Source organism: Drosophila ficusphila, unplaced genomic scaffold, assembly GCF_018152265.1.
Source record: "Drosophila ficusphila isolate 14025-0441.05 unplaced genomic scaffold, ASM1815226v1 contig_197, whole genome shotgun sequence".
In the NCBI taxonomy this organism is placed as follows: domain Eukaryota; kingdom Metazoa; phylum Arthropoda; class Insecta; order Diptera; family Drosophilidae; genus Drosophila; species Drosophila ficusphila.
In genome coordinates, this window is record NW_025064091.1 from 9,104,224 (window position 1) to 9,127,937 (window position 23,714).

Here is a 23,714-nt window from a genome sequence, read left to right on the forward strand (position 1 = left end):
AATGGGGTTAATTATTGATTGATTACATAATAACCGATCAAAATTTATATTAAATGACTATTTGAATGATAAAAACTATAATAATATTTTTAATATTTAGACAAAAAAAAATATGTTTTTGGCAGGAAGATTCGTATAAATCTGCGCTGATAATAAAATGGGAATCTAATCTTTGATTTTGTAATCCAGGTACCACGAAATTCAGATAAAATTTAACATAGAGTTAATCAGTCTCATGCGTACCTTTTATATTTAAATACTATCGGCTATTTAAAGGGTTTTGATTAAATGCAGATTGTATTAATGGATGTTCCAAATTAAAACAAAAAATAGTTGAGTCTGCCCCGAAAACTAACTATAATTTTTATAACAAAGTTAAATAAAACAAATAAAAATATCTTTTTATTTAACTTGATTTTTGCGTTCTTTGAGATATCATTTCAATTCATCGTATGTTGGAAAATACAATCAGTGCGCAAGCGAACAAAGCGGGGAATACCCTGAATATACTAAAAGAGTATATTTTTCTATTTGCTCAGCAGTATCGGTAGCTATCGAAACTAAATGAATCGAGTGCGTTTCGAAACGTAAACAATCGACTTACCGATATCGTCGTGAGTGGGTAGCACAGCTCTAATTTGTCGCGCTTTTTGTTTGCATTCGTAGCTGCGTTTTTTGTTTATCGTCCCCGTGTGGATGCAACCGCATCGTCCAATTGGATTCGTCAAGCACCAAGCGACAAGTGTCCAGCAGCGGAGAAAATCGCCATGAAACAGGTGGGCGGGGTTGGAATTCCGTGGGTGGACTGTGATGTTACCGTTGTTTTTGTTTTTGCTGCTGCTGCTGCGATGATGTTATGTCCCCTATATGTGTGTGTGTTTTTAAGTGTAAGTGAGTGTGTGTCAAGTCAAAATGCAAATTCTAACGCGTATGTGTGGGTGTGATGGAATGACAACATGTTTGCATTTGCGAGCTGCTTTTTAATATCATCACCATAACCGTTAAGTTGTTGCTGGTCGTTTCGCTCCAGATGAATCACTTAAGCTCCCGCTCTCTCTCTCTATCCCTCTTTGTCTCTCGTTCGCTCCCCCAAGCAGATTCTTATCAGAGCAGCGAAAGTCACTGTTCTATCTTCATTGTTCTTGTTCTTTGGCCAACAAGTTTCTTATTGGACTACATTAACCAACATGACGCAAGAGTCTCTCCCGCTCTCTTTCTCTTTTTGCGCTCCTTTTTATTGCCTACTTTGCTGAGTTATTGATAATGGGCCCGCACAAAAAGGATAAAGCATAACGGCACATAACTCATTACCATGCAAATTTTCCTGTGAGCGTGCGTGTGTGTGTGCTAGAAGGAGAGGGCCATATATTGTGGGAGTATGCCAGTATTTACATTTTAGCAGATTACATTTTTCAGTATGTACTCGCATGTGAGATTATTACTTCCCTTCCTTAAAAACAAAGACCCTTCCCCACATTTTGTACAACAACAACAAGTATCGATTCCTGGGGAAACCTCGGACAGGGTTGCTCTCTCGTAAAGGCAAAATCAAAGCTAGCTGCGACAACCCTAGGACCCCTCGCTGCTTTGCATAACCAACCAGGATATTCGTGCAAGTGTGTGTATTCTTCATATACATACACGTGCCGTGGAAACTGCGCGGAAAACACTGCCAGTTTGAGTTTTTCGATGCAGAGCACTCGACGCGTTCGCACGCGTTGTTTTTCCCCCCAAAAAAAAATCGTAAAAAACCACAAAAACCTAGCCAAAATTTGTTCCAAAATTCAAAAGATCTAAAAATAAAGTAGAGGCACCCCTTGGAAAATCTGTTCCAGATGTTTTGGCCAAGTAAATAAAAAAAACCTGCAATTTTAAAAACTTAAAAAGTTGTGGGAGTGTGTGTATGTGTGTATGCTGCTCCTGCGCTGCCTCAACAAATTTTACAGTTGTATAAGTGCTGTATCTGTGTGTGTGTAACTCGTGTCATGTGACCGCGCGCGCAAAACATTTTGCATTGTTTTTGCCCAAGCAGTTGTTGTTGCTGCAGGATGTAGCAGCGTGTACGCGAAAAACGTTTTTTGAGGGCGAAATAGCGTAAGCCTGCGCAATAGTCACTCACATGGCAGCTGTCCACACACACACATACACACGTACATGGTAACCGAGATTTTTTTTGCGTTAATCTAAATCGAAATCGGCAGAACGCCTTGAAGTAGGCTAAACAAAAAAGGAGCACCGATTGATTCCGTTACATTTCCAATAAGCATAAATTGCAAGCGGTGTGAGTGAAAGTGTGAGGGTCTAACACACGCATACATGTAGAGGTCCTAGGAAGCAGCATCGCCTGCTCTTTCTCTCCGGCGCTCTCGTTCTCACTTTTGCAGCAGCAGCCACAGCAGGAACGCAGCAGCAACAGCAGCAGCTCAGTCGACAACTGACCAGCCGAGCACTAGCATATTTCTTGTTGTCCAAGTCAAGAAAAAACCCAAAAAAAAAACATTGTAAACCTTACAAGTATTTTTAGACAAAATAAGAGTGATAAAATCAAAGCTAAAAACATTTTAAAAAGCGCGCCTATTTAGTGTCGTGTTCCTGTGTGTTTGTGTGTAAAAGACTATCTAAAAACTTAAGAAAAACTATGATCTTTCTGAAATTTAAAAAAAGTTTAAGTTAAAAGTTAAAAAATATTTTTTTTTTCTTTTATGTTCAAGTAAAAAAGAAGCAGCAGCAGGATAATAAAAAGAAGATGTAGCTAACATGTGAGTAGCAACAAGCAGAGCTAAGAAGTGCCTATATGTGTGTGAAAAATCTGTAAATCGAGGTTATCTATACACTCACACTCATACATTGGGAGGAAGCGAGATGGTAGCTGCTTACGTACACATATATACATACACAGATTTGGGCAGCATCCTGCGACTCCATCTCGCTCGCTCTCCCCCTCTCTTCCCCACGAGGCTCCTCTTTCTCGTTTTGCAATGGCATTTTAATCATCATTAGGACGAGTGGAAGGGGGACAGCACACTGTCATTATCAACATACACACGGACACACACAGACACACCTCCTGTTGTCCATCAGGCGCCACCCCCACCCTTATATTTCCCTCTTTGTCCCCCCGCCCCTCTGCAATGTTTGTTTGCGGGAATTAAATTTAAAGTATGCCAACGATTTGCTTGTCCTTCTTCGCACATCCCTACCCTCCCCACCAACACTTCTTGCTTTTTTTTTTTGCTCCACTGTTGCGCACATTTCGTCCTGGCGACCCATATGTGTATGTATGTCCTAGTGTACATGTGTACGTTTGTCAAAGCGTAAACAATTGCAAATAAAACAAGCAAAAAAAGCCAGCAAAAACAGCAAAATAAAAAGGAAAAAAAAACATAGAATAAAACAAGAACACACACAAAAAAGGAAAGCTGAGTAGTCGAACACACACGACATTTGCGATGTATGCGAGTGTGCGAAAAAATCGATTTGTGTGCCATCAAAAAGTGCATATATAGGCAACCCATATCCCCACATCCCCACAAACTTACACATACACATACCCCGTTGTGCAACATAATGTGGCAGCAACGATTTTCAATTAACAGCAAACAATCGCTTAACATTTAACATCCGCCATTGCAATCGCAATATCCCGTTGTACAGATTGATTCTCTCTCGCCATCCCTTTCGCGCACTCATCATGGGGTAAAGTAGGTGGGGGAAGGGTTTGAAGGCTCTTAATTAATCTACGTGTGCCATTGTCAAAGGCTGAATAGAAATCAAGGTTTATGTAATCCCACAGGCCAGGCGAAAAACAAAAGAAATGGGGAAAAAGAAAAACAAGAAACTAGCAAAACAAAGCGCAAAAACCAGCAAACAAAAGAGAAAGCGATTTAATATCGCTATCCAGACAATTGGCAGCTGTTATCGATATCCAAATTGGCATTCCTTTAGTTGCTAAGCTTGTAAGAACAAAGTTTCCGGAGTAGTATATTTTAATAATGGTCGACAGTAAGAAACATATGCCTGTAGTTCTAAGGAAACTGTACGGCAAACTTTATGTTCGACAGAACCTTCAATGTGTATTTTGTGTGTAGATAAAAAAATGAATTTCTTTAAATTTAATAAAGATTTTTGTTTTATTTTCTTTGATTGTCCTATTGATTATAATTTCTTACGAAAAAATCGAGATCAGAGATCCTTAAAACAAACAGAAATAATTAAATGGAAACAAAATCCTTCGAATTTTGTAGTTCAGTGTTAATAAAGTTTTTTGCTGGAAAAGTTAATATAAATGAAACTTGATTAAATAAAACACATACATACATGCACATGTCTTGGGTGAGTCCTGGGTGTCTTAACAGGACCTCGGGGAGCACTTAGGATACATTACAGCGTGTAGTACATTGTAATTTGAGCTTGCAACTAGTGTGCAATCGTTCTAATTTGCTGTCCCTTTCTCTCTTGTTGATTGCAGCTTTTAATTCGACTATTGTTAACCTAGTTTCACCTCCCAAAAATAAATTAAACAACAAGGACGAGCTCAGAGCAGCGCTGGCTCCTCTGGTTTCGATTACGCCCAGCTCTATCACTATCTAAAGACAACAAATTACCAAGGACTCGAAGGAGAAACTCGCCGCGGGCAGAGGAAGAAACCAATCCCCACACTTTTCGGTTCTCCTCGGACCAGGATAATCCCCCCATCCCAGCCCCGGCACTATTTCCCCGTAGAACCACCATCCACTCCGCCTCTTTGTCCACGCCGTATCACTTTGCACCCAAACTATTTGGCAAACTATTCCTCCTTGGCCAGACTTTTCGAGGAGGCGCACCATCGCATAACTGAGGATAGAGCAGCCGGAGCACGAGGACGACCCATGTTACAAAAATGAAAAAGTTCACATTCAAAGGAGTTCTAGATGGATTTCGACAAAGCGTTCAGCCCCAAGCCACACGACAGGAGCAGGAGATCCAGGAGCAACTCAAGGCCGACCACTTTACGTTAAAGAAAGTAAGTTTAAAAAAAATGTCATATGTAGGTTCCTTAAAAAAAGTGTCTCTACTTAAAGGCATCTGTTGCAGCTAGCGGGTGTTTTATTTGGTAGCTGTATTGATTTGAATCTATCATAAGACACACGCGGCTATGACCGATGTTTTAAAACGTCAAAGACCAAAGATTGTGTCCAAAAAATCATAGTGATATTTATTGGTTTCATTATTACACATAAAAATACTTTGAAGGCTTTGCTTGAGACTGAAAGAGCAATTCAGGTGTCTAGAAGTAAGCGGTGACATGAGAAAAACTTATCAGTTTGTCTAAAGAGATAAGACCGAAACTTTTTTTTTTTGCTTTCTTAGTTAAGCAATTCGCTCAAAAAAATCTAGATTTTTGTACATTTATCGTATTTGAATTATATTTGTAAATTTTAAGTGCTAACCCCTTGCTTTCTCTTTATCGCAGACCTTTCGCCATGGCTTTCCATACTCGCCCACATCCTTTGCCTTCGATCCAGTACAAAAGCTACTAGCGATTGGCGACAAATCGGGCTACATTCGCATGTAAGTGTGAACTTTAATTGTTTTTTATGGGAGTTGCTAATCTGTTTTACATTTACCCTATCAACCTTAGTTTGGGACGACCTGGCGTCGATGCCCATGCCAAACACGAGGGCGAATCAGAGTGCGCCGTGCTTTTTGCCCAATTCCTGGTCAACGAGGGCGCTTTGGTCACCGTCACCGCCGATGACACCATTCACTTGTGGAACATTCGCCAAAAGACACCGCGCATTGTGCAGAGTCTAAAATTTCAACGGGAGCGGTACGTTTTGATATTCCCACAAGTTGCATTCATTAATTCATTAGGGTTAATTAAAGTCGAACCTTGAACTAGGAGGTGTGGGAGTTGTTCCTTTTGATATTAAAACAAGGCAAAAAAAACTTACATGATTCGTGTTCAGCTTTATCTTAAGCCTTAAGGCTTAGGTTAAACTAATACTATCACTTCTGACCAGCTAAAGTTAAGGGAAACTAATCAAAATCTCAGAACAAATCCATTCAAATTGAGATGACGCAAATTAATTGTTTGTCCCTTATTACGGACTTTATTGGCCAGTAAAAGTATGAATCAAAATGGCCATCACTCGAGTTAATTCCTACCCAACCCGAATATATATCGCCGATGACATAAGCTCTCCGTCTTTCTTGCAGCGTGACTTGCATACACCTGCCCGTGGGCAGCAAATGGCTGTACGTGGGCACCGAGAAGGGAAACATACACGTTGTTCACATAGATACATTTGCACTTAGTGGATATATTATTAACTGGAATAAAGCAATTGAAGTGTAAGTGCAGTTCGCCCCGAGGCGAGCCCATAATATCAAATACTAACGATGTGTTTAAACCTAATGCAGGGTTAGAACTAGTCATCCAGGTGCTGTGATTGCGTTATGTGATAATCCATTGGATGCAAACAAGGTAAGTTCACATTGCTGAGGGGGAAGACCACTTCAGAAGATGAATAGATACCAAAAAACAGTTTAAGATCTTTTTTGGTAATAGGGGAGATACCAATATCACTTGAAAAGATGAATAGATACCATAAAAAATGTTTAAGATCTTATTTGGTAATATGTGAGATATCAATATCACTTGAAAAAACGAATAGATAATAAGATCTTATTTGGTAATATGTGAGATATCAGTGCTTAAAATATTTCCTTCTTTTGTGGCCTTTCCCTTCTAAATGGTATTATATATGCTGACTGACAAACCCTCTTTTTTTCACACAGTTGCTTATTGCATTTGAGTGCGGGCTGCTTGTGTTGTGGGATCTGAAGGCGAAATCCGCTGAGCTGCGATGGCAGGCTGCCGAGGCCGTCAAGTCCCTGGCCTGGCACTACGAGGGCAAGTACTTTGTGTCCTCGCACACGGATGGCTCCATTTGCTCCTGGCCCACGAAGCCGCAGGCTAAGCCCCAATCGCAGGTCTGTCCGCATGGTAAGTCCCACCTCCAAACTACATATTATGCATCTCAATTGATTCATTTTCGCGTGTGTTTCAGCTAAAATCAACAAGGATGGCAACGCGGAGAAATGCAAACCGATTTATAAAGTTGATTTGAAGTCCAGCGCAACTGGGTGAGTAAACACCATTCCCATTTATTTTAATTACGCGTTGAAACATTTATTGTTGTGTTTAATTTTCATTATCTGGAGACAGGTAAAAGTGCTGCAGTGCCTCGCACAACTGAGTTTACAATCTTTATATTGTAGCAATAATCATAAAAACAACGCAATAAGAGTCAGCACAAGCTTCTCTCAGCTTGATAACCCCAATTAATAATAAACACTTGACTCATATAAAATTGTATATATTCTTTATTGCCTACAGGGAGACCTTCACCATTTTTTCGGGCGGCATGCCCTCGGAGAAGGGCTCCAAGTCGAACTGCATCACGGTGATGGTGGGCAAGGCCACCACGGTGCTGGAGATGGAGCACGCCGTATGCGATTTCATTACACTCTGCGAGAATCCCTGGCCCTGCGGTAGGTATCTATAATTAATGAAAACAACTAAAAGAAACCTATGACCTTTTACAAGTATACAAATAGATTATCAAAAATCGATTTATTAATTGTATAAAGTATCAAACTCAGAAGAACTTTTGCTTTAAAGTGTTTTACAAAAACTATCTATTATCATAAATTAATTCCATGAAAAGGATTTAGTGACATTAATTTCTGTTTGATTTTTCAGAGACCCAGGAGCCGTATGCAATTGCTGTGCTGCTGCAATACGACTTAGTATTAATAGACTTATTAACACCCGGTTTTCCATGTTTTGAATCGCCTTATCCAATGGACTTACACGAATCACCTGTTACATGTTGCACATATTTAACCGATTGCCCATCGGATTTGGTTCCTGCTTTCTATTCAGTGAGTTCCTTCCACACCAAATCAAATCCCTCTTGAACAGTTGAGTAATCTTTGCGGTATTTGCCATGTAGGTTGGTCGCACAACGACAAGTAAAAAGAGCTGCTTCTCGGAGCGCGAATGGCCGATATCCGGTGGCGAGTGGTCGCCGGCGTCGTGCAGCTATTCGGAGATCGTGATCACCGGACACCAGGACGGCAGCCTCAAGTTCTGGGACTCCGGTGCCGGCACGCTGCAGATCCTCTACAAGCTAAAGACAGCCAAGATGTTCGAGAAGCCGCGCTCCCACGTCGCCCACTCGCATCCGGAAAGCGACAATCCGCTGGCGGTGCACCTAATCTTTCTTTGCTCGGAGTCGCGACGCCTCTGTGTCGCCGGCGCCATGGGCCAAGTGATGCTCTTCAAGTTCCGCAAGGTGGAGTCCACGTCGGAGGTCCTGGTGCTGGAGATACCCATACTCTATGAGAATTTTGATGACATTTACGGCACGAGTCCCGAGTGCGACTTCCTCACGGGCCATCAAGTGCAGAAGACGGAATCGAGTGATTCGGATAAGGTAATTGCTGACCTAAGTCCCAAGGTTCCTATTTAACGCAACAACACCAAGTTGTTTTATTTTCAAGGGATACTTTTCTAGGACTGCAATCAATTTTTAAAGCATATAAAAAGTTCTTCTCTTTTAAAAGACTTCAAATTAAAACCTACAACTGTTTGCAACTTCACAGGAGATAAAAAATGTTATCTTTCAACTTAATAGTTGGCTAGAAAAAAAAAATATGTTAACCTAGAAATACGTAATAGGAATCAATTTTTAATGTAGAATTTGTTCTGTAACTATTTAACAGTATCTTATTAATTGCTAGTTTTTTTTTTATTGTTAAGTTTTCCTGATGTGTTATTAATCTACCTTTATTTTCTTCTACACAGACAACCGAGTGTTCGCTGAAGGTGCGCTTTGGGGCGCAGCGCAAGCCACCGGGCTTCCAGTCGCAGCTGGTCTGCCTCACCACCGGACCCAATCGCCGGAACGTGCAGGTCACCTCGCTGTGCATCAGCTCCAGTTATGGCCTGTAAGTAGTGTAGTTGCTGCCACCTGTCCATCCAGACAGCGCTCATCCCATAAGTCCATCATTCCCGTGAAACTCGCTTCGATCCATCCATCCATCCATCCATCCATCCGTCCATCCGACCAACCAGCGATCCATCTGCCCATCGATCCAGCCACACACGAACACACACCACCACCAAAAGCCCCAGCCAGAAGCCCCCACCGCCAACAAGAACCAGCCAAGAGCCAAGCCAAGCCACCCAACCACCCACCAGACAAAGGACACAGGAAAGCGGACTTAAAAGATACTAGTACCCAAAACCCTGCCCCCCTTCCCCAAAAAAAAAAAAAAAAAAAAAAAAAAAAAATATATAGACGTAGTCTAGTTTGTATTCGTATATGCATGACGTTCTCTGAAAAGCGCCTGAGACGTAGCCGAAAAAAAAGAATTGAACAAACCTCCGCTGACGCTCGTTGAGTGTTCTAGCCTGCCCAAAATAAACAAAAAAAAAAAAAAAAAAAAAAACCCTGGAACCTGCCACACCCCGCCTTTGCCAACGCCTCTGCCCCGCCCCCAAGCAGCACCGCTTTTGTTGAATTTGTTTGCGTTGTGTATTCCGTAGTATGCAACAGTTGCAAGCAGACCGAAAAAAACTACAAAATCAACGCCCCTTGGTATTTACAACCCCCTTAACATCCTGGACAGATTTGTGACTCCCTGTCTTCCTGGAGCTTAAAACCGAATCCCCTTTTTCCCAGACTAACCCGAAAATGACCCGAAATGAACTTGAAAACCGACTCAAAACCGGACGGATCCGTATTTTAGTGCCTGGTGTGTGCGCGTGTGTGAGTGATGATGCGCATCAAAATAATTCATTTGTCTTAAGGTTTTCGTTTTTTAAACGTATTCGTCTTTAAGTTTCCATTCTTAATTTTGATTTTTTTTTTTGTTTATGCTTACAAATTTCATTTTCGTATTAGTATTAATTAGTATTTTTTCAAATTTTTTTTACGTTAGCTAAGCACTGTAGTTTGCTTTCGTATTTATTTTTTTATGCACACTTCTTATACTCTTTTTAATATTCTTTGAGAACATTTAATAATGAAGTGCAGATTTTTGTTAGTAAATACAATAAATTAATAGAGTAAAGAATTAGTACAATTTAATTGCAACATATGTAGTATTTTCTTGAGAGTAGCATTTTAATTGATAAGGATTTGGTATTTTTTACAAAGCTTTTTATTTAGCTTTTTTTAACACAGTTTATGTATTTACTTATTATATCCTTTGTTTGTCATTATTTTGTTTTGTTAATTTTTCCCCCCGATAACGAATTTTTTTCCCGCATTTGTTTTGTGGCGTTGATTTGTATGCAGTTGATTTTGGAAATATATATGAATATTTTCTGTTTTTAGAATGGCTTATGGTACCGAATATGGACTTGTCATAATTGATATAATCCAAAAAATTTGCCTATTGAGTGTTGCATGCCCCGATCTGTATGGCGCACATGATCCTTACTCGCGAACACCAAAAAGTCCAAAACGCATTGAGAACAAAGAGGAGCAAAGCCGATCGCCCAGCTCAGATCAGGTAAGTGCCCTGGATCTCTCTCTTTCTCTCCCTCTCTGTCTGTCAGTCTCTCTGTCTCTCTTTGCCACCGAGACTTATTATGTAACTGAATCGCAGTAAATCGCGTACAAACATACACTCGAACCCTTACCGAGATACACAGACAGACCAAATAATTCGAATTCGCAATTTATTTGAATTGAATTGAAACGCAGCCACACTGAGAACACAGACAGACCAAATGATTCGAATTCGCAATTGATTTGAATTGAACCACAGCAACACTGAAAACACAGACAGACCGAAAAGTATGCTCAATAGTATGCTGAAATTCCAACACCGACCAACAAATGCTCAGCTCATTTGAACATGTTACATATTCAGTATTTTTCTAGACATCTTACATATATTCGAACTTTATATGCATACCGATATTTACTTATTACATAACGAACGAAATTTTTATTACGTATCACATACTAACAAAATACAAAATTGATATATACATTATAATCTTTATATATATTTAAACATACTCGTGTGTATGAGCTAACTTTTAAAACTCGTAGCCAATGAAACTTTTGTTTTGGTTTGTGTTCTTTGTTTTCGTTTTCCGTTTAGTTAACCTCTCGCTCTATCTATTTCGCTGTCACCTTCCTGCATTTTTGTGCCAATTTTTTGAATTGAATCCGATTGATTGAATCCCACACTAGTGATTAGACCCCAGTCCATATATATGTATACACACACGCCCACATGCAAGCAAATATAACCCAAATAAATAGCTGAATATCTAGAAAATATATAAACTTACTCAAATATCTATAGTTATAGCCCGGTACTAGCTAAATAGTGTTTTTTCGGTGTACAATAGACAACTATTTCAGCATATAAGCTAATGCGCTATCTCTTTCCAAACAACTATCTCCATCCCACTCTAACCTAATACTATACTGCTATAGCTTACTAACTATCCTGCTCTAATCCTGAATCGGCTGTAATTTATTTTTGAATTTAGTTTTTTGTTTTAGCAATTCAGTTCTAGTTAAATATGGCCATCCCTTTCTCCCTCTCTCTCTCTCTCTCTATTTATCTCTATCTCTGTCTTCGTTTTCTAGCCAATGTCTATCTCTGTCTCTCAATGAGCGCACTTAATGCAGCATGGTAAAAATCATGTTTAAATTAACGTTAAGCTTTTTTTTATGCACGAAGCTTGCCTACGATACGATGATTGATGAACTGATTTAGTTGATTGGTGTATTTTTCTTTCGTGTATCCCCTTTGATTGCCGCGCCCAAGACCATCGCATAGACACGATTGATGGCTTTTATTGTTGAACATGTACATGTGTTTATTGATCCGATACTGATTCGATCTGATTTCATTCGATTCCCTCCGATTCGATTCGATTTGAGTTGATTATATCTGAGTTGTGGCCGAAAAATAAGTGCCTAGCGAACACCCAAGAAACAATTACAACTGAAACAACATAAACAACAGCAACAACAACAAAAGATACGTTTCTCCTCCTCTCTCTGTATCTGTCTCTTATTATCTGTCTTTGTGTACCAACTCATTGATTGATTGATTGATGGATTGATGAAGTGTATGTGTGTGATTTTTTTACTTTGGTCTGCTCTGTCACCTTTCTTCAAAACACCTTATGTAACATAACCACCGAACCACCTACCCAAACACCAATGCAGCTACAAAATTATTCAATGTTTGATATACATTTTTACCTAATTTGAATTGATGATTGATCGTAGTTAATTTCAAATTAAATCTAAGCTTATCCAAACCAAAAACCGTTGTATTGCCTGTGCGTGTGTGTGTGTTTGTGTTTGAGTTTTGCCTATGCGTATGTGTATGTGTGTGCGTGTGTGTATTCGTTGTACACACCCACACCTTGCATCAAACTGTTATACGCCTCAAGTATAACAGCTAACTAAGTCGTTGCCTAAAGTTAAACCCCTTTCGATGTTTGTTAACTCCATAAAAAAAAAAAAACAAAAACGAAACCAAATAATAAACTAAAAATCAAGTATAAGTTGTAAATTGATGTTACGATACTCCCCAAATCCCCCTCTCTTAACCAACCCGATAAACCCCGTTTAACCCCTGTTTATCCTTGTAAAAAAAACGTACATACCAAACATACTCCGGAAAAACAAAAATTTGAGCAAACCAAAAATGCAAATAAGCAGCAACTAGAATGCGCAGCATCCATCCATGCCCTGGAAAGCAAAAAACAGAAAAGAAAGGGGTAAAACGGCGGTAACGCCATTGAAAAGCATACCAACGTCAATTTCCCCCTCTTTTTTATCCACACATTTTTTCCTTCTTCGCTTTTTATGATTTATAAACCATGACCTATTTCGATATGCAATTAAAACGACGACGATAAAGGTTAAAGTACTCATACCCTCGCAATGGGTAGCTTGTTGAAAGAGAATTAATTAATCTTAAAAGCTGGCTGTGAAAGTGAATTGCGTTGCATTATTTCGACTAGAGGTCTGTTTGGAGTCTTTTATTTATGAAGAGCCGGGACAGAAAATTCAAAATTCCAATTTGTCACTTAAATATCACAAGATGTAATTAATATGAAAAGTGTGCTTAATCCTGAGAAGTGCAAAACGTTTGTTAAGATTCAAACTTTACAAGAATCAAATATTATCTTTATTATGAAAAGCTTTGCTTAATAACTATATCTTCTCATATCAGCTTTATCAGCATTTTGCTTGTAATATAAACATGCTTTTGGGACAGTGGTTGGCCTACATATGATACAAAAATTTATAGTCATGTGGGTCATAAAAACCGTAATTAATAACTATAAAATAACTTTTTTACATCAAACTATGACATCACTACATTTTTATCACAATTCATTAAGCATCTTCTCGCTGTGGTTATTTCTTTGAATATCTTTAAACTTCAAATCCTTCCACACTTTTTCATTCAATGGTTGCTGCTATATTTATGCATCTTTGGGCTTGCTAACCGAAGAAAAGAAAAGAGAACAAATCAAACAGAAACCAAAACAAAAACCTTATAATAAAAACCCAATAACCCAAAACGAAGTGAATGTTAAACCCCTTAACCCAAAAGCCCCGCCCCAATTCCCCTGTCCGTCGAAACCGACCACTATTTTTCTTACTGTTGCCTAACCGAACAAAAAAAAAAACAAACAAAAAACAAAATTAAAACTCTGCCCCTACCCCCCAAAAATCCCGATCTTCATCTAGCTGAACGATACGACCAGTCCGGATAGTCCGTCGCTTGAGTTTGTACCGGAGGCTGGCGAATCAGCGGCCCACGGCGAAGGCGGGGCAGCGGGAACGTCCAGTTCACGTCCCAGTTCACCGGATCCGGTGGTGGTGAACAGTGCCCGCGAAACACTGCTCAGCGGATCGGCAGCATCAACGGCGGCAGCGGCAGCGGCAGTCTCGGCGGCCATGATGGCCAAGAGTCCCCTGCGGGAGGACGCGGCTCCCAAGGAGATGCAGGACAGACGGAAGTCCATGTCCTGGAAAACGTTCAATTTGAAGCGTCAATTATCGAAAGTCAATATGAAGATCGGCGGTCTGAATGTCAACACTGACATGGATTCGCTGAAGAATAGCTCTATTTTCTACACACCCAAGGAGGTGTCACCAGAGAATGCCACACCGCCGCCCACAGAAGAGGAGGCGACGCCCGAGGGCAAGGAAGAGGAGGCGTCCGACGATACAGAAGTGGCGCCCAACGTGGGGGCACCATCGCCATCGCCGGCCGTTCGTGGCAAGTTCCGATCCTCCACAACCGATTCGCCGGACGAGGGGGCCAGCACCAGCACCAATGCCAGTGGCGTTCGTCGGGTTGACTTTGAACAGCCAGCTGCCGTGGAGGTGGAGCGGCCCAACAATCTGCCGCTGGCGGATGCACCCGCTCCGCTGAAGCCCGCCCGCCAAAAGTTCAAGGAAAAGTCGCGCGATCAGCGGCTGTTGTCTGTTCCGAACATTAAGTACCAGCCGCGAGATTTACGCGGCGGTACTCGGACCCTCAAGAACGATATCTCGCCGCTCACGGGCGGTGGAGCCGCCGGCGGCAGCGGAGGAGTCGGCGGAAGCGGCGTTGGAGGCAAGAAGATACGTAAGTATGGCCCCGAGCGAAGGATTACACCCCAACTCCCCGAATTACAAAATAGAGAGTGCTTAAACATCTCTAAACGACAGCGGTTTGAGCCCCATAAGTATATGCAGAGCGAGCGAGCGAGTTTATTGCTGAGTGGTCGCTAGGCATTCAGACAAAACGTCAATTGGGAATCCGAATCGGAGTCCTTGAATTGGATTTGAAATTTCGTTCCATTATTTGGGAAGTAACTGCGTTTATGCGATGGTTTCTTTGTGATAAAGTAAGAAAATATGAAAGAAATCGTTTAACATATTAATTGGCGCCCACGTGGGGGCATTGAACTTTAATGCTTTCTACATAGCTTCTTTAGAAATAAATGAATATGTTTTTTGATTTTCGTGCTTTAAAAATAATAATATTTTTCAGATAGTTATATTTTAACACTTCTCTTTTTAACATTAAAAAACTAATTTAACTAGAATAAGTTGACTATTCTAATGGAGTTCTTTTCGGCTAACTGAGTCCCACATAAACGCAGTGTTTCCTTCCTCGACGTTGCAAATGATGTCCCCTCTTCTCCACTCAACCCTTTTTCCTGCCCAGCCCCCTGTCTCTTTCACTCTTCTCCCCCGACCTTCGGCGTTCTGTCGCCGCTTCTGTTTGGGTTTTTCACTTTTCCCTTTCTGTTTTGTGTTGTGCCTTTGCTTTTTGTCGCTTTTAGTTGCTGCAAGCTGTAGAAAATAGCAAACAAAATGAGATAAAACTGTAAACTTAGCACCTGTGCCCCCATGACCACGCCTCTGTTACCAACCCCCCTCCCTAGAAATGTGCATATTCCGAAATCGAATCTAGAGATGAGAACCAAACGATATCCAAAAATCTGATGATGCTTCTTTTGTTGATTTTTGAAACAAAAACTAAAACCAAAATTGCATTTTGTGTATAGAGCCTACTTTGTAGAGAGTTAGCTAATTAATAAACAGCAACCAAATGAAGTAAACGTAACAGTTAATATATATAAATGTAAAAAAAAACAACCAACAACAACAACAAAATACAACTAGAACAGCTATCTACAACCACAAGGTGATGCAATAACAACAGCAACCAACAAGTTCACATACGCACCAAAAACAATTACAACAACTTAAACCAACAACCGTAAAACAAAAAAAAATCAAACGAAGTACAAATTTTTGCCAAAAATTTCTTATCTATGCTTCTTCTTCTCCTCAATACCTAGGCATCGGATGCAGAAGAGCTGCAATACAACTGCCTGTATGTGATTGTGTGGAAGTTCTTTGGTAAATCATTTAACAACCATCACAACAACAGCAACAACACCGCCACCACCACCACCACCACTCACCAGTCACCCAAACATACAAACAACAGCCACTAACAAGCACCATCACACCCATGTACAATGTGTAACTATAAATCTCTCACAGTATATACATCTTAAGTTAAGAGATCAATGTAAAGCGGGTGCCGTAGGCCAAAACACGAAATGCCCCAAAATTTTTCACCAATCACACCACAAACTCACCACTACACACTGTGTATGCACTGTGCAAAGAGAAAGTGCATTTGAAATGTGACCAAAATCGAAAAACCCCAAAACGAAATGTTGATTGTTGTACGTTGACCACTTTCTGTGTTTAGTCTATAAGATCACATCTCCAACTCACCCCTCACACACACACACATAATGAAAGCAAAATCAGTAAGCGATTCATTACGGGTAATTATCGCATTACCCTGTGTCTTCTGGTTGCAATTTGTTGATCGATGCCACTTTGAACAGCGTATTGACAGAATTCGGTTGCGAGGTCAAGCTCAATTGTTGTGCTCCCATCAAAGATTTCGGCCCAAAACCCCTGCCCCCTCGATACCTGCGCCCCAACGCCCCTGGTTGCCTTCTCTGCTATCGATGGCCTTGGTTCCTGCTATCGATAACTTGGGTTATTTCAACGATTTTAATCTCCGTTCGTTTGATAATTATTTTCGTTTCGATTGTTCTATTGAATGTGTGTTCTGGCTATCGATAAGCAAATTTACCGTTGCCTTTTGCCTTTATTTTCGTTTCCGTTACTGCTTAGCGCTTAACCCAACCATATCTCACTTGTACATAATTACAAATACCAACCAAAACAAGATGTTGAACAATTATGAAGAAAAATCTATTAACTAAGCTAATACATATATAACCAAATAATTTAAATCGATTTAATATATCCACCCGCTTAGCCACATGTCTACCTATATGTCAACCTCTCGTTCTAACCTGAGACCCACAAACGTTTATTCAATCTATATATCTGTCTAATCTCTCTCTCTCTCTGTTTCGCTCGTAATTTTCTGTACTTACACACATTCCGTAACATAACATAACATTTGCGAACGTATTCTACTCCAATGTACTCCTTGCTATGATCACCTAAATAATTATTATCGTGTTATTGTGTTTTTGTTGTGCCTCATCTTAATCACTGTCAACCAAGCCACCCAATCAATGTCACCCACCCACCACCACTGCAACGACGCCTCCGTTTCTCGCTGTGTACTCGTATTTGTGTTGTGGTCGAATACTCGCTGCCTCGATAACTTGTTACCTAAGCGAATACTAAGTGTTAACACACACACAATATGCACTGTTCACCAAAATCTAATCGTCATCTTACGCTTTTGTATTTATCTCATCTCAACACAAAAACAAAATCTATTTTGTTTCCTATGCACCTGAAAAGAACCGATTAACGACAAACGATAACCGATCATCGGACACTACTTTAAATTGATCAAGTAACAAAACACGCACTCTAACTACAGTGATCGCTTGCTAGCCAGGACGAATTATGCTTACATTTTTTATTTAATTGATCTTTAACTTTTTTATCTAGAAAAACTTTGTGTCTAAGAAACGAGTTAAAAAGACTGATTTACTGATAAAATTGAAAAGTAAGTTTTTGTTTTCATTTAACTGAATTCAATACAGATTCAGATAAAGGTTTTTGATTAACAATGTTTTGAAGAGAGAACCATTAGAAAAGTCATACTCACAAATATTAATGCATTTCACATTGAAAGATATCAGCTGAAGAGAAAAATGAATTATGAAAAGCAAAGATTCCACATAAGTTCGATAATTTGATAATAGAAGAGCTTGCATATTACGCATACGTCAAGTTGATCATGCAGAATATATCAAGTATACGACATGTTCATCGCGTATACTTATTGAAAAATCTTTGAAATAAATTTCTTACGAAAAAAGTGTATAGATATATGTTGATAAAAATGTTTTTTGGGTAGCTTCTTAACTCACCATAGCATTTCATAGACCAGACACCACTGAAAATTGTTTAGCTGAAAATGGAACTTAAGCCACAGTTCACTATTTCCGTTGAAATGTAGCTTTAGTTAAGTTGGAAAATGTACTTAGCTTTCACTGTACAAAAACTCACCGAAATTTGTCCTAATTTGCACACTACGTTTCGTTAACCCTTATGTTGAGCGTCTCTAAAAAGTATGCAACATTCTCACCACGCACACCAACACAGCTCACACACACACACCCACTCGGCACAAAATAGAACAACAGATGAAATTGCAAAAAGAAACGGAAACAAAACTCGAAAAACCAACGAAATGTGAAAGAGATGGCCATTCAATCATTTAGTGCATTTATCTCTCTGTCTCTCTCTCTGTCTCTCTCTCTATTTCTCAATCTCTCTATCTTTGACTATGTGTGTGTATCTCTCTATCTCTCTCTCCCGTGTCTCCCACAATTATTGTTTATGTATATTTTGCAATTGCCCAGATCAACGGCAGCGGAGCTGCAACAGCAGCACCGCAACAGCAACAGCAGCAGCAACAGTTGCAGTTACAGCAGCAACAGCAGCAGCAGCAGCAACAACAGCAGCAGCAGCAGCAGCAACAACTATCGATGGGCGGTTCTGATCCTGGTGATCCTGCAACAACGTCGACGTCAGCGGCAGCAGCAGCGGCAACATTGGCAGGATCCTCCATTTACGGTGCAGACGATGCAGGTGCGGGTGTTGCTAGTGGCGGTGTTGGTGTTGGTGGTATTAGCAGTGCGATGATTAGCGGTGGATTTGGTGGAGTTGGAGTTGGTGCGGCTGAGCCGCAGCAGCAGCAACAGGTGTCGCAACAGTTGCAACAGCAACTACAGCAGCAGCAGCAATCGTTTGATGCGTCTTGTGATCCCTGGGGCGGCGAGTGCGGTGGTGCAAGCGGTGGTGGTGGTGCTAGCGGTGCAGGTGCGCAACAACATCAATATCAGCATCCGCATCCGCATCCGTATCCGCATCCGCATCCGTATACGCATCAAACATCCGTTATACAGCAACAGCAGTCAGTGACATCGTACGAGTCCCTAAAAAAGTCCAAATCACAAGGTGGGAGCACAACAGAGCACTACAGAAAAAACAACAACTACAACTACAACAACAATAACAGCTAACAGCAATCACTACAACAACAGCAATAAATACAAGCAACAACAACAGCAACAACAACTATTAACAAGCAACAACAAAAAGAAAACAGAATGCACCTCTTAATCATAAACTACAAAATTGCATTTTTTTCAAGTGTACCACAACACGCAATACACACTGTATCCACAGTTGAACTTCTCCTGAGCGAACTTTCCGTGTTATTAACACTTCAGAGTAGAAACACCAGCATAGCTTTCCAATCAAACCTTTTAAAGGGGATAAATACCAAAAGAAAGATTCGCTTAGTGCAGCATCTGCATCGTTTACAACCGAAAACACAGAAGTTCGACTGTATCTCTGTCTCTCTCTCTTTGCACACACACACACTGCATACGCACACATCCAAGCACACGCCCACACACATAACTATGGACAGCAGACGATGCACGTTGCTTGTGGCCCCGCCCCCTTCCTCTGTATGTGAGCGTGTGTGTGTGTGTGGGTATTTTGGTGTGTGAGTGTATGAAATTTGGAATTTTTGAAAAACTTCGATATTTTTATTTACATTTTTTGTTCTCTAATGTTTTTGGGATTTTTTGAGGGGGGCGATGGCTGGAGCTGTCTGTCTCTTTCTCGCTCGCTCGCTCGCTCTCTCTGTCTCTCTCTTTCTTTAGCCCTAGAAAAACAATCTAGTTATAACAGTACAGTGCATATGAATATGTTCTCTCTATCTGTCTCGCTCGCTCGTTCGCTCTCTGCTCGCTGTCTCTTTTTCTCTACTATTACTCTCTCTCTTTTTCCTCCTCCTCTCTGCTCCTGTCTCCCACTATATCTATCTCTTTCGCTCTCTGTCTCTCTATCTCTCTCTCGGTATTTGTATTTGCATTTGGCACGCTTTGAACCAGAAAAACAAATGTTAAAACCGAATAACTAAACCAAGAATAAGACTAACCGGATTTCTATATAGATTATGGAAAAGTAGTACAACAAAATCTGACTTTATTGGAAGAAACTTAAAATTTGCATAGTCCACACACATGCATACTCACACGCACACACACCCATACATAGCTAAGCACACATGCAAGAAATTTCACTCGTCCTTTTTTTCGTGAGTTTTTTTCGTTACTAGTCAGACGCCTGCTGCTTCCGAAATTGCACTCACAGCAAAAAAACTCAATGAAAAATCACTTAAAAAAATACAAGAAAAACAACAAATAAAAGAAACAGTCGTTCGTAGATGAAGAAACCAGGAAATTGTTTTTAATCACACAAAATAATTAAATGAAAAAAATTGCAGTCTATACGAAGGAGTAATGTACTTTCTTTGTTAAAAGTCAAGAAACTAATTTTCATGGTAAAAAACAAAATGTATAAATAATATTAAGTTTTAAATTAAAACTACTTTTTAAAATAATCCTACGAACGACTGATGTAAACATTAATAAACACACATACACATGCAAATCACACATAGAGCAACCCACTAAAATTAGGCAGCCTAGCGGTATTTTTAGTGTTGTGCAGGGCAAAAACAACATAGTGCAAAAATCGCAAATATAATAAATAATTAGATAATAAAGCATTAATTCGATTAAAACTCTAAGCAAAAGTTTTGCCTACTACCGCCCGCCGCTTTTACTTTCTCTCTCTCTCTCTCTCTTTATCACTCTACTCTCTCTCTCTCTCTCTCTATTTCTATATCCGCCTGTCTCTGTTTCACAATATTTATGAACGTTTCTAACGATTTTGATGTAACTGTTTTATCTATCTCTCTCTTTCTTTCTTCTATTTATATGCCATCCATCAACAAACCAATTTCTGATTCCCAAAACAAACCCCAAATAAATTACAGATAAATTGGATGGAACTTTCTCAAGATCCAGATCATCGTCAATGTCCAGCATTGATATGTCTTCCTCTGAATCTGTTACCTGCTTAGCTTTTATCGAGAGTTATGCAAAACGAAATGGTAAGACTTATTGACGGTTATTTCCTATTGATGATATTATATTTCGTTTAATTGGTTTTCCTTAAAATCACAGATATTTTGACACTTGTTCCTACTTTGTGGATTGGAACTAGTTTCGGTTCGATACTGACATTGTTCATCACCATGCCGGAGCGAGATGTGCGCAAATCTCAGCCAGTATTGATTACAATAAATGGTAAAGTAACCAAATAAAATATTTGTTTTGAGTTTGAGTGGGTTTCTGCTTAACTGTTTTAAAAAGTTTGTTAGAAATTCTTTATCAAAACTAGTATTATTATAATTTTATAAGATCAATCTTTCTTCTTGAATTTTTGTAGTTATAACTATGCGAACTACTTTTTATGAACTTTAAATGGTTAATAATTTGTAATTTATTTAAGAAGTGAATTGAATCGAAATTAAAAATCAAATATATCTATTCCCTTTCCAGGTGGCCCCGTGGTACGACTTAAAGGATCCATAACTTCCATGTCTTTTTTAGACTCATACGGTTCGATCATACCCTATACGTTTGAGACCTGGCGTGACGAGAAAAGGGACAACAAAGACCGTAAGACCTGAGCAGCCGCATATCTGATCATCGTACTAACTAAGATACTTAATATTTTCCCTGACCAAAGGCACACCCACAAAGAGCAGCAGCCGCACCAGTCCCACATTCACACCGACAACTGCCAATACAATATCAAACACTTCGGTCGCTGGCGGCATGGCGGGTGGTGCGTCTGCCGGCGGAGCTGTCGGCGGTGCAGCCGGTGGTGCGACGGGCGGATCAGCCGCCGGTGGCGGTGGCGGAGCATCAGCCGGTGGCGGCGGTGGTGCAGCGGCACTCGGCGGAGCGGCCAGCGGCAGTGGAGCGGCCACCGGTGGTGGGATGAGCAGCAGCAGCGCCAGCAGCAGCGGCATCAGCGGAAGCGTCAGCACCGGCTTGGAAACCCTCACCGATCGACAATACATCGTTATCGCTAGCGAGAAGCAAACAAAAGTCTTCGATGTGGCCAACCAGTGCTGCATCAACCGCATACAATTATCGGAAATGGATTTTGCAGTCAAGGCAGAAACTATCACGATGAAAGGTTTATAAATTCCCCTTTAATCAAGAATCCATCTATTTGTCAATTAACCATTTATTCTATCATATTCCATCAATATCACGTTTTGCGATAATTATTATTCATAATTTTTTTAATCCTTCTTTTCAGATGGCTCTTGCTTAGCAACCTATCTTTCGAATGGCCATCTAATGGTACATAGTCTTCCTAGTCTAAAACTGTTATTGGATACTGATTTCTTACCGCTTATGGAACTAAGGTGAGACCTGACTTTTAAAGTTACATTTGCTCTCCCCAGACTAATGTTCTCTCCTCTGTTTAGTTTTCAAACAAAATGTAAACAGGGAATTGTGGATCCAATGCTTTCGATATGGGGTCAACAGATCATTGTTCATGAAGATACAACTCAGTAAGTTACAAGTTTAACTGATTCCTTAAGGTTTTTCAAATTATATTGTTTTTGTTCCACAGAATATCAAAAATATTTTGCTTTAGTCATAAAGGTCATGGATTGTACATGGCATCGCCCACCGAAATTCAAAAATTCACGATATCATCGGAATTTTGGTAAGCTTAAAGTTTTAATGGCTTTAGATATATTATAAACAAATTAACAATCATCTAAATAAAACTGTACTTTTGTTATTTTATTAATCTTTTTCTATTTTTGCAGTCAATTTATTTTGGAGATGATGGGTGAACTATATACGGTACACGAAATGCCCGAACAGCCGAAGGAGGGTTTCTTCAAGGGTCTTTTTGGCGGCGGCGCCAAGCTCCTGGATCGCGAGGAGCTATGTGAGTTTATAGAAAGATAAAGCTGGGCTGTCATTGAGTTAACTATTCATCTTTGAATCGGGCAGTTGGCGAGCAGAGTGGGAAGCCGAATCGATCGGTGGCCCGGCACATACCCGGGGCCACTTTGGATCAGCTCGGCCAGCGGGCTTCCACCGCCGCGTCGGAGATCAGCCGGGCGCACCAGCTGGCCATGGAGCGCGGCGAGAAGCTCAATTTGCTGGAGGAGCGCGCCGAGCGCATGGCCAACACTGCTCAAGATTTCAGCGGCACTGCGCATCAATTAATGCTTAAATATAAAGACAAGAAGTGGTATCAGTTGTAAAATATCTATTTTAGGAGCCAATTCTACCACAGTTATTGTAATATTGCTTTTATAACACTTTCTACTACATTACGAGTAAAGTACACTTATTTAATTTCTGTTTTCAAGTCGTCACGTTATTTACAAAACCGAAAACCAAAAACAAAAAAAAATCAACAAAACCGAAAATTCACAAAAACAAAAAAAACTGAAAGAGAAAAACCAACCAAAAAAAACTGTTTTTAATAAAAATATATAGACCAAAAAACAAGCACTATGGCGTCTTATTGGATTGTTGGTTTTGGTAAGAAAAACATTATTTAACTTTATTAGATTGTGTTAAGTTTAGTTTTATTTATATTATTTGGTGGCCGTGGCTGTAAAAACTTAAAATAAACGTTCTTAGTATCGCAATATTAAATCCTCCCACCTTCAAAAATAAA

At 40.1% G+C, this 23,714-nt stretch overlaps 1 protein-coding gene across 6 annotated transcripts; it reads left to right on the forward strand.

Moving 5' to 3' along the window:
• Nucleotides 1-609: 609 nt before the first annotated feature.
• LOC108091168 (syntaxin-binding protein 5) lies at nt 610-23,392 on the forward strand. Of its 6 annotated transcripts, none has more exons than XM_017190209.2 (23): nt 610-776; nt 4,469-5,002; nt 5,453-5,550; nt 5,621-5,809; nt 6,199-6,333; nt 6,403-6,466; nt 6,781-6,988; nt 7,053-7,128; nt 7,382-7,536; nt 7,748-7,929; nt 8,001-8,483; nt 8,855-8,997; nt 10,392-10,569; nt 13,797-14,682; nt 20,983-21,099; nt 21,173-21,295; nt 21,551-21,670; nt 21,741-22,196; nt 22,323-22,431; nt 22,495-22,581; nt 22,644-22,739; nt 22,846-22,970; nt 23,036-23,392. In XM_017190209.2, the coding sequence occupies exons 2-23, from the start codon at nt 4,880-4,882 to the stop codon at nt 23,290-23,292; spliced, it is 4,410 nt and encodes a 1,469-aa protein (XP_017045698.2). In that variant the 5' UTR covers nt 610-776; nt 4,469-4,879; the 3' UTR covers nt 23,293-23,392. The 6 variants fall into 6 exon arrangements, with proteins under 6 accessions (XP_017045698.2, XP_017045704.1, XP_017045702.1 ...); XM_017190215.2 differs by lacking the exon at nt 13,797-14,682 and adding an exon at nt 15,908-15,968; XM_017190213.2 differs by lacking the exon at nt 13,797-14,682 and adding an exon at nt 18,488-19,085.
• Nucleotides 23,393-23,714: the final 322 nt, after the last annotated feature.